At 45.4% G+C, this 13,400-nt stretch overlaps 1 protein-coding gene across 3 annotated transcripts in view; it reads right to left on the reverse strand.

Moving 5' to 3' along the window:
- Nucleotides 1-13,400, reverse strand: part of LOC141502614 (UDP-N-acetylglucosamine transferase subunit ALG13-like) — a 44,674-nt gene that overhangs the window by 17,876 nt on the left and 13,398 nt on the right. For 2 of the 3 annotated variants that reach the window (XM_074207425.1, XM_074207423.1), the window contains exons 13-20: nucleotides 12,979-13,228; nucleotides 11,975-12,091; nucleotides 11,657-11,813; nucleotides 10,681-10,819; nucleotides 9,243-9,275; nucleotides 9,087-9,142; nucleotides 4,517-4,585; nucleotides 3,625-3,790 (exon numbers count right to left, since the gene is read on the reverse strand). In XM_074207425.1, the coding sequence (XP_074063526.1) occupies nucleotides 3,625-3,790; nucleotides 4,517-4,585; nucleotides 9,087-9,142; nucleotides 9,243-9,275; nucleotides 10,681-10,819; nucleotides 11,657-11,813; nucleotides 11,975-12,091; nucleotides 12,979-13,228 (987 nt within the window). The remainder of the gene's footprint in view (nucleotides 1-3,624; nucleotides 3,791-4,516; nucleotides 4,586-9,086; nucleotides 9,143-9,242; nucleotides 9,276-10,680; nucleotides 10,820-11,656; nucleotides 11,814-11,974; nucleotides 12,092-12,978; nucleotides 13,229-13,400) is intronic. The other variant, XM_074207424.1, reaches the window with a different exon arrangement.

The raw sequence follows: 13,400 nt of genomic DNA on the forward strand, positions 1-13,400 counted from the left end.
TGTAGGAATAAATGGACTGTTCCTTAAAATAATTAGCAGTATCTATCTGAAACCATCAACAAGCATTATACTCAATGGGGAGAGGCTAGAGGCATTCTCAATAAGATCAGGGGTGAAACAAGGGTGCCCATTATCATCACTACTATTCAATATTGTATTAGAAATGTTAGCATCAGCAATTAGAGAAGAAAAAGAAATTAAAGGAATTAGAATTGGGAAGAAGAGACAAAACTCTCACTATTGGCAGATGACATGATGGTCTACCTAGAGAATGCCAAGAAATCATCTAAAAAACTACTGGAAACAATTAGCAATTTTAGCAAAGTTGCAGGTTATAAAATAAACCCTCATAAATCCTCAACTTTTCTATATATGTCTAGCAAGAAACAGCAGGAAGAGCTAGAAAGAGAAATCCCATTCAAAGTAACCTCAGACAATATAAAATATTTGGGAGTCTATTTGCCAAGACAGACTCAGAATCTTTTTGAAAACAATTATAAAACACTACTCACACAAATTAAATTAGATTTAAATAACTGGGCAAATATCAACTGCTCATGGATAGGTAGAGCTAATATAATAAAAATGACAATTCTACCAAAACTAACCTATCTGTTTAGTGCCCTACCAATCAAAATTCCAAAAAAAATTACTTTAATGTGCTAGAAAAAATTGTAAGTAAATTCATATGGAGAAATAAAAAGTCAAGAATTGCCAGGAGCTTAATGAAAAAAAATGCAAACGAAGGTGGCTTAGCCCTACCCGATCTAAAATTATATTATAAAGCATCAGTCATCAAAACTGTTTGTATTGGTTAAGAAATAGAGTGGTGGACCAGTGGAATAGACTAGGTGTAAAAGCAGGAGATGATTACAGTCAGCTGCTGTTTGATAAACCCAAAGAGTCTGGCCATTGGGATAAAAACTCACTCTTTGATAAAAATTGCTGGGAAAATTGGAAGTTAGTATGGAAGAAACTTAGATTAGACCAACACCTCACACCCTTTACCAAGATAAGATCCTAATGGTTACAGGACATAGACATAAAAAACAATACCATAAGCAAATTAGAAGATCAAGGACTAGTCTACCTGTCAGATCTATGGAAAGGGGAACAGTTTATGACTAAGGAAGAGTTGGAGAACATCACCAAAATCCAATTAGATGATTTTGATTACATTAAATTAAAAAGTTTTTGCACAGATAAAACCAATGTATCCAAGATCAAAAGAAATGTAGTAAATTGGGAAACAATCTTTACAACTAATGATTCTGACAAAGGACTCATTTCTAAAATATACAGAGAACTGAGTCATATTTTTAAAACAGAAAGCCACTGCCCAATTGACAAATGGTCAAAGGATATGCAAAGGCAATTTACAGATGAGATCAAAGTAATCAATAGCCATATGGAAAAAATATTCTAAATCATTAATTATTAGAGAAATGCACATTAAAGCTTCTCTGAGGTACCACCTCACACCTCTCAGATTGGCCAGTATGACCAGGAAGGATAATGATCATTGGTGGAAGGGATGTGGGAAATCTGGGACACTATTATACTGTTGGTGGAGCTGTGAACTCATCCAACCCTTCTGGAGAGCTATTTGGAACTATGCCCAAAGGGCAACAAAAATGTGCATACCCTTTGACCCAGCAATACCACTACTGGGTCTATACCCTGAAGAGATGAGGAAAAAGGGTAAAAACATTACTTGTACAAAAATATTTATAGCAGCCCTGTTTGTGGTGGCAAAGAATTGGGAATCCAGTAAATGTCCTTCAATTGGGGAATGGCTTAGCAAACTGTGGGATATGTATGACATGGAACACTATTGTTCTATTAGAAACCAGGAGGGACGGGATTTCAGGGAAGCCTGGAGGGATTTGCATGAATTGATGCTGACTGAGATGAACAGAACCAGAAAAACACTGTACACCCTAACAGCAAAATGGGAGTGATGTTCAACGTTGAAGGACTTGCTCATTCCATCAGTGCAACAATTGGGAACAATTTTGGGCTGTCTGCCAAGAAGAGTGCCATCTGTACCCAGATAAGGATCTGTGGAGTTTGAACAAAGTGCAAGGACTATTCCCTTTAATTTAGAAAAAAAACATAGCTTATTGTCTGATCTTGTTACCTCAGACTTCTCTTTAAGGATATGATTTCTCTCTCATCATACCCAATTTGGATCAAGGTACAACATGGAAACAAAGTAAAGACTGTGTAAAGAGTGCTCTCTGTGGGGGGGGGGGAGCAAGATTGGGGGAAAATGTAAAACTCAAATAATATCTTTAATAAAAATAAATTTAAATAAAAAAAACAAAAAAAAGGAAAAGCTGGCAGCAGAATCCCAGGCATGTCAAGGGGAGTAAGCACAGGCACAATTCTATTCGACTCTCTGGGGTCACACCTGCTGGTGGCTTGTCTACACTCCATAGAAGACAGGAAGCCTCCAGCAGGTCATCAGGCCTTTAATGAGACTAGGCCAGGAGCTAGGAAACACAGTGATCTCAAGAGCATAACTACTGCCATGAATCCTGCTCTTTAGGAGAAACCCTCAGAGCCTCAATGACCAAATTAAATTGTTCCTAATCAATTATGGATGTGTGGTTTTCTGATCCTTGGTGGAAAAGTAGCAACCCTTAAAAGGACTAAGAGGGGGCAAAGCTGAGAACAACACCCCCAAAGCAGCTCAGTGCCAAGGAAGGAAACCAAAAGACTCAAAGGCAAATTCTGGCAAACACACCAGTTAGCAGAGGACATACCTCCAAAGCCTCAAAGGACATCACAGTGACCCACTGTACTATTCTTAGTCCTTATGATCAAGGAAACAACGATCCATCGGGAAAAGGTCTAATTGGGATCCAGAAATGGAGAAGGTTCTTTGGAGACACAGACACAATACATTTGCGAAAGATTTCCCACAAGGAAGCTCAAACCTATTCTGCAACATCTGAGCAAATGCCAGTTTTCTAGAAGATTCACCTATAATACCAGATGTGTCAAGGGGTGCCATGAGACAGCTGCCATGTGTCCTGTAGTACATCATGACTGACTTGATCAAAAGGTCACCCAAGAGAAAATCACAGCAGACAAGCCACTACTGCTAAGTCACCATGGTCAAGTGCTGACACGGGCTCTTGAAAAGCAGGTGGCCAAGCAGGGGGGAAGAAAATCTGCTCTCTTCCTTGGAGAATGGCAAATTTGGAATCTCCAAGGACCAGACCAGCCCACACTTGGAAGAGAGGCCACCATCATCTCCCACTGACACTAGAGAAATGTAGCCTATCCCCAATATGGAAGAATACCTAGCACACAAAACAGGGAGGTTTACATGTAGTCATGAACAACCTCAACCATATTGGGGAGGAGAGAAAAAGCCTACAGATGCCAATCCTCCCTAGTCAATTCTCCAAACCACCAAGCACAATTCCCGAGCAGACTCTCCTGACTTCTCCCAAGTCTAAGTTTAAGGCTTAGCCTCGCTGACCCAGTTCATGCCATCTGATGCTTGGGCCTTGGAGTGTGGCCTCCAGACAATATAGTCCTGATAGCAAAGGAGTCCCCGAGGAGGCAGGAAGGGAGGGAAGAATGAGGCCACTGAGCCTTCCAATGACTCACCTGGACGGTTCAGTGGGGCTGCAGTCATGAAGAGTGGTTGCATAGGGCCCGGTGAGGGCACAGAACCAGTGACCCCCTGGGGATTCGGGGGGCAGCTTGCTAACATAGCTTGGGGCACAGAACTGGCACAGGAGCTTGCAGATCTCATCATTGGGCTCATCAGCATCTAAGGAGCAGAAAGAACAATGTATGCACAGGGAAGTCAAAGAAAGCTCTCAGTGCATTCTCATGATGGTCCCAGGGAGATGGGTTAAGACCACTGAAACAGATGTTGGGGACCTGCCCCCTTAGTCACTCACAAAGCAAAGACAGTTACAGTGCCAGCTGCCTCCATCTGGGTCAGACATCATCTGGCTGGAGCACCAGTTACTGGGGACCAGGTTTTAAGGACATCAAAAAGCTAAGAGTCACAATGAGGAATGAGCATTAATCAAAGAAATAGGGATCAGTAGCCAAAAGAGAAGGCTTAGGGAAACCTAGGACCTGATTTCCAGGATGTGAAGTTCTGCCACAGGAAGACCTCAAACCAGCCTACCATTCACCCTGGAGGGCTAAGTTAAGACCAGGGGATGGCCATCACCATAAGGCAGATTTAGGCTCTTCTAGCTCATTTTAGGATCTCCTTCAAGCTCTCAGGGGCCTAGTCTCTGTTGATAAAATGAGGTGCTTTGCAGAGGGTAAAAGGTCTCCCTCCTTTCTGCTACACAGGCAGTAATAGACCTTTCACTCTCCCCACAAATAGGCTTTTTTTGCAAAGTGACTAATTGAGCCAGCAGTAGCTAGAGCTGGAATCTCTCTTCAGGAGACTCCAAAACAGTTCCCTAGAGCTTCTTAGAGTCCTTTTAGCCATGCACCTTAGTCCCACTTGGGGTGGCAATGCTGGAGAGAATACCTTTGGAGGGTAGTTGTAGGCAACACTATCTTGAGGAGGCACAGAACATGGTCTTCCATCCTGGAGAGACTTAGATAAGAAGAAAAGTTATAGCCAAACACAAGGAAAATATGGGACAGAGAAATAAACTTGAAAAGTTGGACCAGTGTGCACATGGGGGGAGATGAGGGGAAAGAATCACTGGCTTCTATATTGCCTCCTTTGCTGAACATGCCCCTATATAGGGAGCAAGTCACAAGGAAGTTGCAGACCTCTATATATGCCTAAGCTTCTTCATTTATACAATGGGTCAAGGGCATCTCTACTTGAAATTGAAGGAGATTGTTCCCAAGTACTGTAAATGCCTGCCCTAAAGGGCCCCGGATCATAGGTTATTGGGTTTTAGAAAGCTGAAGTTGCAGCTAGGAGGGAGAGGAAGGAAGAGTAGAGTTCAGAAAGCTCTGGTTTCCAATCTGGCCTCAGATATCCTAAGAATTTCTACAAGGCTTGCTATGAGCTAGTGTCCTAATCAGCCCCCTGGCTCAAAAGGGTGAACATGGTTCAGAGGGGATTTCCTCACCTCAAGTCTCAATAAGGACATTACACCAGATCCAGTCCCAAGGCCTAGAGTTGGAGTAGCAGTTCCCCATCTTGGCCCACTGCTCTTGCCCATTACACCAAGAATGGCTCCCTCGCCACCTTTTCTTGCTAAGCAGGGCTACAGAACAGGGCTACATTGTCGTGAATGGCCATGATGTTGATTTGTTTTACTGAACTTTCTGGTAGGGAAAGTTACAAAAACATGGTGGGGAGGGTGTGGAGAACAAAATGTTTTTAAAAAGTCTGATTTCCCTGGACCCATACATGACCCAGATATGCTAACACAAAAGCCCACTAGTACCTTGCTTCCTGATAGCCTAAAACAGTTGCCCTTGTGTGGTGATAATTAAAACAAGGTCCCCTTTCAATAAGATTACCTAGTAAATGTAAAAATGTCAAAATCCATAGGAATCTAACAACCTAGAGAGGGGGAAGGAGACTCCCAGAAGACAGGGAAGCAGATGGCTGGAGGCCTCCCCAGACCATCAGATTTAGTGCCTTCACTAACCATGACTCCAGGCCTCTCCTACTTCCTGTACAAGTTCAGACCTTGATCTGTCCACATCCATCCACCCCAGCTGCCTTTCGACAAGTGCATTCTGACAAATCCCAGAAGCTCCTCCAGATCCCAAGCATCCCCCAGTCAGGGATCCAGGATTCACCAATCCCTTGGCATTCGCTCAAAGCCCAGGCTGACAGCTGGGAAAGACACCACAAGCAAGGGATCCCTGCATCCAGGGCCAGCTCCAGAGGAGGCGAAGGTCAACTGCTACCTAACTCTCTTTGGCTACCAATGTCAAGCAGTAGAAACAGCTTTATCTGATTGTGGCATTTCACTTCCTGGTCCCTCAGGTCTCAAGCTCAGATACATCACTAAAGCTGCCAGGCCTCTTCCCCAAAAACAGCAAATTCTTTTCAACAAAATACAGCAAGGAGCAGGGCGGGGAGGAGAAGTTGCCCCTGCTATAGAACCGTGGAGTTTTCAAATGACAAGCCTAATGACCAACTCAGTGACAGCTCCAAAATCCAAAGAGGAAGGCCTCGATTCTGGTCCCCTCTGGCCCATCCTGGCTCTACCACCCAGCTGTGCTCTAGGCCAGAGGCATCAAACATGTTACCCTGATCCCCATCTCAGATGAACATGAAACTGGAAAACACTTCACGCAAGAGATTTCAAACATAGGATAGAGAGAAAATTCTTATGTGATTTTCAAGCAGTGCTCTGCAAACAATCCAAGGCTTCCACTGGAGTATGACCCCATTGCTGGAGGCCAACTCCATTAAAACTGTAAGATGAAGAGAAAGGTCTCCTTGCATTGCTAGAGGGTGTTCCCTTTCCCTAATGCTGACCAGCTTGCCAGCTGCCCCTTCCCTTCCCATTTATTCTCTGCTTCTCAAAGGACGAGGAGGGGACTACAGCCACCTCCTATTTGCTGACCTTCACCACCTCCACGTGGGGATGCTAGCCCCAAGGTGTTACTTTCCACTTTCTTCAAGCAGGCCCCAAAGCAAGGTCATGTGGGTAGCTCTGGTTTGGCGTACTTGTAAATATGGTTACTAGGAAAAGCTCTCCAAATGAACGTTTGTTATCTTGTAACAGGGCAAAGGTAAAAGCTCCTTGTTGGGATAGGGATTTCTCAGATCTCTCAGTGAAAGATGTGCCCAGTAGGGGCGGCTAGGTGGCGCAGTGGATAAAGCACCTGCCCTGGAGTCAGGAGTACCTGGGTTCAAATCCGGTCTCAGACACTTAATAATTACCTAGCTGTGTGGCCTTGGGTAAGCCACTTAACCCCATTTGCCTTGCAAAAAAAACCTTAAAAAAAAGATGTGCCCAGGATTGGTACAAAGGTTGTAAGCAGCAAGGACAAAGCAAGATATGAACCCAAAACCTCTACCTCCAAAGCCAGAGCTCTTTCCTCAGTACCACAATGTCTCCTTTAGTGAAGCTGAACAGCTGGTCAAATAATAATAACCTGTTTCCTTTTTATAAATTATCCATGTCTTTACTAAGGGTCAATACTTTCTTCTATATTAACGATACCAAATGCCAATGTCTGCTTCTAGGCCACTGAGGCCCAAGTCTCTGTAGAAAGGGAGAGGTCTGCTTCCTCCCCAGACAGTGCTCAGAGGTCCTGATGGCTCCTAGCAGGCATCAAAGGGAGCCAACCGGGGGGGGGGGGGGGGGGGGGGAGGAAGTGAGTGCGGTAGTTCCCCTAGTTTTGTGCTTGCTTAGTATGTGGGGCAGCTGCCAATTCTTAATCTGGTGACCATAAGAGACTCACATTAGGCTACCACATCTCTTGTCCCAACAATCTGAAAGTTCCTCAGTCACTTCAGCTAGTTAGATTCTCAACTGCTCAGTATGCAGTGGGCTCTCCTGGCCCCGGGCCTCCCAAAGCTTTCCTTTTCTTTAACTGGGCACCTCTGACTCTTGCTTTTTGGCCTGGCACCACAGTCTGGACCAGACCATGTCTGGAGCAGGCTCTAAAATCTGGGTCTCCCAGTCTACCTTACTCATTTTGGTTTCCCCTCAGTTGGAGCACGATTTTCTTTGGTCCTCAGGAAAGTTTATTAGTGCAGTAAATACCTAAAAAATCATTTCTGATGAGAGTGAGCAGTCTTGTCCTATACTTCTAGGAACCTTAGGTCCCCCAGTTCAGTCACTAAGACAGCTCAACTTACAGTCTCTCACCTATTTGAGCCACCATATGGCCCCATGTCTTCCTCTCTCAAATTGCTAGAGTTAGAATTGCTAGGATGTCAAACGTCTTATCAAAAATTTCTTCTGTCTTTAATTTTGCTAAATTTGGGTGATCTTTACCATATTCGTATTGATCCTATCTGTGATCCTGACACCTAAAATGAGCCATGTATGTGGTCTGAGGAGCCACTGTGAAATGGCCTACTGGGAACTCCCAGCACACTTGCTGCCCTCCCCTCCCCCCCCCCCCAACAGCTCCCTGAGCTTCTCCCCAAGACTAGGTCTGCTTACAAAAGCAGTGGCTTCTGGGCCCTTATTTTGGGCAGCTCATCCTTGGAGCTAGTCCCTTATTGGTTCTGAAGTTCTCCATAATGTGAAGTCATATTCCCTAGTACAAGCCACTTTCCCATTTGGTCTCACTCCTTTTGTCATTTCACAGGTGTCACACAGATCAGTAATAGTATCCGCACTCTTCCATCCATAAGCTGAGTGGGCATCAAAATTTCAGTCACTTGTCCATGGCTCTTGGATGAGCAATGCTCTCCCCACAAGGTCTCCTTGTCAAATGGTGACAGTCTTTAAAATAAAATCAGTAACTGGCTTTTTCAACCAAGCAACGTTCCATCTGCTACTTACTCCAACTCTTAAGGTCATCACAATTTGCCTTCATTCTTTCCATTCCTAATGTTTCTAGGCACTCAATGATCTCCTAGGCACTCACTTTTATGACTAGAGGGCCCCTCCAGAGAGGAAGCTTGCCCTGGAGCCAATAGGGTTGGTGCCAATTTAGCAAAATGACAACAGAAGCAATTTTTGTTAAGACATTGGACAACCTAGCAATTCCAACTCTAGCATTTTGAGAGAGGACCCAGTCCATTCATCATCATGGAGATGCAGTCACTCTCTCTTCAACAGATGGGAGGGTTTGGCTAGGGTTGGTGCCAAAAGAGCCCGTGAAATTGGAAAGCTTTTCCTCATGATCCCATCACCTCATCAACAAGACACAGCATGTCTCAGTTCTGCCTTTCCCAATCTGCATTGGATTTCAGACCTAAGAAATCAGCCGCTGCTCCCCTGACTTCCTTTGTGCCAACAAGGCAAGATACCCCCAAGTGTGTGAACCTGGCACCAGCCTAAGGGTCACTTGGGCAGGACAAGATCTATTCAAAACTAGCAGGAAGCTCATTGCAGGCAGCCCTGCCTGAGAGACTCAGATATCTCCTTACCAACCCTCCTGTATCTCCAGAGCTGTGAGGCAGATTCCTATGGGGCCAATGGCTTCCAACTTACCAGGTTAGCAGTTGATTCGACAGTGCTGTACATCGATGGAGTTACATAGTCTGGGTCTACAGGATGGAGGCAAAGAAATAAACCCTATGAGTAAGCTATCTGGTGACATACTGTACTACTTTGTGAGGTAGGAACAAAAGGTCAAAGGGAACTCACCTGGGTGATAAATATAGTCATCGTGATATTCACCTAGAAAACCAAAAGGAAAGACAGGTTCTTGAGCAAGGATGGGTTAACAAAAGACTGCAGAATCCTCCCCTCTCCAATGGGACTTTGGTGATCCCACCTCTCCTGTGAGTCACCCACGACTGCCCAAGGAGCCAGGAGAGCCAGCAGCATGGCAGATGCTGCCTCATTTTCTTTTCCAATACAGTCCAGAATTTCAACTGAGCAAAATCAAAGGACCAAGGTCTGTCTTCCATGTTTGTCAGCTTCATTCAAGACACACATTTGTAACCTCACCTGTGCTTTCTGGTGGTTACACAAGAGCAGACGCCATTAGTATACCACTCCTCTCCCTGGTGGTCAGGCCAATCATTTGTGCTCACGATCCAAAACTTCACTATTTGCCACCAAGTCGGACACATGGAACAAGCCAGGACTCCATCAGTCAGACACTTGTTTGCCACCCAGTACACGTGCACCAGCCCTCCACACATCTGTTTAGAGATCTTCTTCCCAGAAATTAGTCAGTGGCACTAGCTAATTGTTTAAGCCTGCCAGCCATGCCTCTGTCCAAGTTTTCAACAGAAAAGCTGAATGGCACAGATACCTATGCATCCCACTAGATCTCCTTCCAAGCTGGCACTGACCCATTGATGACCATTCCTTAGGGTCAATCAATTTTCAAATGCTAATTCAACTGTTGTCTAGCCCATACCTCTCCATTTGTTCATAGGAAAAAAAAGAGACTGATAAATGTTTTGCTCAAATGTAGGTCAATAAGAAACAGTAAGACATGGTGAGTAGAAGGCAGCCTCAGGAACAAAAAGAACTGGGTTCAAACAAGAGCCAGCTCCCCTCCCATCACTGTAGGCAATCTTCACTGACCAGTTACTGCAGAGTCTTGGTGGAGGGAGTCTGCTCTCCAGGACTTCCCTATACCAAGCCCAAACCTGCGCTGCTGAAAAAAAATAGCTTCAGAACTCTAGAGTTCTAGTGTTCCCCAGATCTTTGCTTTTTAAATAATATTTCTGAAGACTAATCCTGCTCAAAAAAGGAAATGAGACCAGTGTGCCAGAAACTGCTCCCTCCAACAGGAGGCTGGCTTTCAGTGAGCACATCTCCCTCACTTCTTCACCTCAGCAAGCTGGGACATGGAGTCACATCAGGGAGACTAAAAACTCCTTGGCTGTAGAGACAGATGCCAATCAACTGGCCATTCACTCAGTCACCACCCCTTTTCTCACTCTAACTTCATGCCTCTTCCCCCTTTCTTTCCTAATGAATGACTGGCTCGGCCCCCCTCAAAAAAATCACTGGATGGCTTTGCTAGAGAGCTAGCCTCAGGAGCAAGAGTGGGCAATCTCAGCTAAACAGGATGTCCCAGAGGTCTAGCCCTCCTGCCTTCTGGAGGCTTCCTTGAGACACTTACCACTGTCACTGGGATCATCTACTTCTTCTTCAGATGAAGTCAAAGCTGCTTTGCCTGGGGCCATAGAGTGGGGACCCTGCCTTGTTAACCAGAATCCAGAACCAGCAGGAGGGCCCATTGACAATGGGGTATTCCGATGCTGAAACCAAAAATTGCACACAAGTATGAGTGCAGTAGGTGCACCTCTACCTGGGGAATATAAACTACAATGACATTGTCCCTTCTTGATGTGGCTGCCTCCCTGACCTAGGAAAGGCTGGTCTGCAGATGAACACAATTCCTTCTTCAGGTCTTTGGGTTTGAAAGAACTCATTCCAACCTGTGCCCCCCCCCTTAGGGTTACAAGGGGGTAATCAGAAGAGGCCTTTACTGGAGGCCATGCACACACCCAGGAACTCCATATTCCACATGCCCAAGAACCAGCCTAAGGCCAGAGGCACTCCCTCGCCTCACCAGCTGGAGGTTATCCAGGATGAGACTTTTGGCCACGGCAAGTCACATAAATGTCCACTACAAAAATGCTTTGCTGCAAGGATTCTTGCCTCATGGCCCTTGGCTGGCAACCTCCCAGTCCAGCCTGTCCCCCTCCTACAGTGGACTTGAATAGTGAGTTTTCCATCCACTAAGACCCCCAGCTCTTTGTCAGACCAACTGCTGTCTAAACATGCTTCCCCATGCCATCCTGGTAAAGTAGATGGTTTGAAGCCAAGTATTGGCCTGGACACATCCCTAGTGAGTTTCATTATTTTCTCTGTTTCAGCTTTGTGTTCTAGCCATTAGACCCAGCCAAAGTCTCTATCTACATAGCTCATCTCTTCTTGGGGCCCAGCTCTGCTGATTCCCTCCCTACTAATTGCCTCTCTTTAGACAAAACTACCTTCATGGTTGCTTTCTGTCATTAAGCCTATGCCCCACCCCAAGGCTGTCTGTCACAAAGCCAGTCAGTGCCCCTTCCAAAGGTCAGGGTGGTGATTACCCCTAGAGCTGGGTAAGTGGCCTCATCGCCTTCTTCAATTTCATAGTAGGTGATAGTTTCCTCCATGCCCCCAGGTGCAGCTCCAGGTTCGGTGGAAAAGCCATACTGGCATTCCTTATTCACACACTGCAACTGCCTGCGGCTCCGGCTGTAAGAGCTTTGGGAAGTGAAGGAAGAGAAGGATAAGAGAAGAAATTTCATTTCCCCTACTAAAATCAATTTCAAAAAGTTCAACAATTTTTTTATTTGACACACTTAAGCTAAGCTCCCCACATTTCCTCTGACCATCCGTCCCCTCTCCCCAAAATGTCAACTTACCGGGTCCGATAGGAAAAGTTATCATAGCTTGGAAAGTATCTCTTCCCTGACCCAGGATAGAAAGTAACTTCAGGAGTGACTACATCATTTCTATTCAAAAATCGAGGTGTACCTCCCCTATGAAAGAAGAACAAAGAAACTCAGGTTGATGCTCACTTCCAGGTTTGTAAACGTGTCTTATTAGTTATACAGGAAAAAAAAAATGGAGATTTGAACATCGGTCCCAAAACCCAGAATCAGTGCAGTCAGTGAACTCCTAAAGGTGCCACTAAGTCCCCTTCATACTGCTATACACCAAAGGACCTTCCCTGAGGACTTGTTACATGATTTCCTCCCCTCGCAGACCTTTCTCTATTCTTCCTTATTCTGCAGGGCTGTTAACAAAGCCATTCTGAAGCACCCTCTGGTACACAAAATGCCCCCATCCTCTGCTCACTTTGGGCACCCATCTCTAAGCCAAGTCAAATAAGAGAGCTAATCAGTATACCTAAAGAAGTGGCAGAACCCAAAGGAAGAGGCACAAGACAAGAGCTAGGACTACGCAGCAGAGATGGTGCCCATTCCCTGAGGGACAGAGTCAAATACTGGGGGATTACTCCTGAGTGCCAATGAAGACTCATTCACACCAAGTTTTGTTGGTCTTTTTTCTCACAATGTGAGGGAGTAGGAGCTAAGGGGAAGGGGAAAGGAGTACCACGTTTGTGAAATGCACAGAAGAGAAGTCAAGCCAGAAGGAAGCACAGACAATCAGGTCAGTTTTGAAAGTGACTTGATGGATTTCTGATACACTTAAGAGGAAAAGAAAAGCCAGGTATAGAGAAGAGTCCTGAACAAGGCCTGCTATCTCCTTGTTCTACTGGTTTATTTTAGTTATGGCTTACTAAGTTCAGCATAGTTTAAAAGATAAAAAAGAAAAAAAAATACAAAGGAGTTCAAGAGATCCTCAGTGAATGTTCCCTCAGACAGTTCCTGGCTTCAAGGAGTAGAGAGTTGTCAGGCCTTACCTGGCAATGCCATAGCCCCGTCCATGTCTCAGAGGCAGTGGCTGCTGGGGAGGGAACTGCTCATAAGTCACCACAGCACCAGTATTAGGGGAGGGACAAAGGACAGGAGAGGTACGACCACTGTGGAGGCTGTGCTGGAGCCGGGGAGGAAGCATGGACTCCCCTCTGCTGTAAGCCACTGTCATGAAAACCTCCTTCCCACGAACTTTCTTCAGCATCCTCTTCCGCCCTTTCACAGCCAGATCTGCCCCTGGGGTGGGGTAGAATCAAGAGTAGAAAAGATCAGCTCAGAAGAGAAAACTGTTGCCCCCTCCCTTTGTCCCCCCATAGCCTAAAGCTCAATGTGGGCCCTGCCTGGGGGCCTGGAACTCAACAGGAATTTTAAGTCAGGACTTCCCAGATTCCATTCAAGGATTGGAACT

Source organism: Macrotis lagotis, chromosome X, assembly GCF_037893015.1.
Source record: "Macrotis lagotis isolate mMagLag1 chromosome X, bilby.v1.9.chrom.fasta, whole genome shotgun sequence".
NCBI classification, from domain to species: domain Eukaryota; kingdom Metazoa; phylum Chordata; class Mammalia; order Peramelemorphia; family Peramelidae; genus Macrotis; species Macrotis lagotis.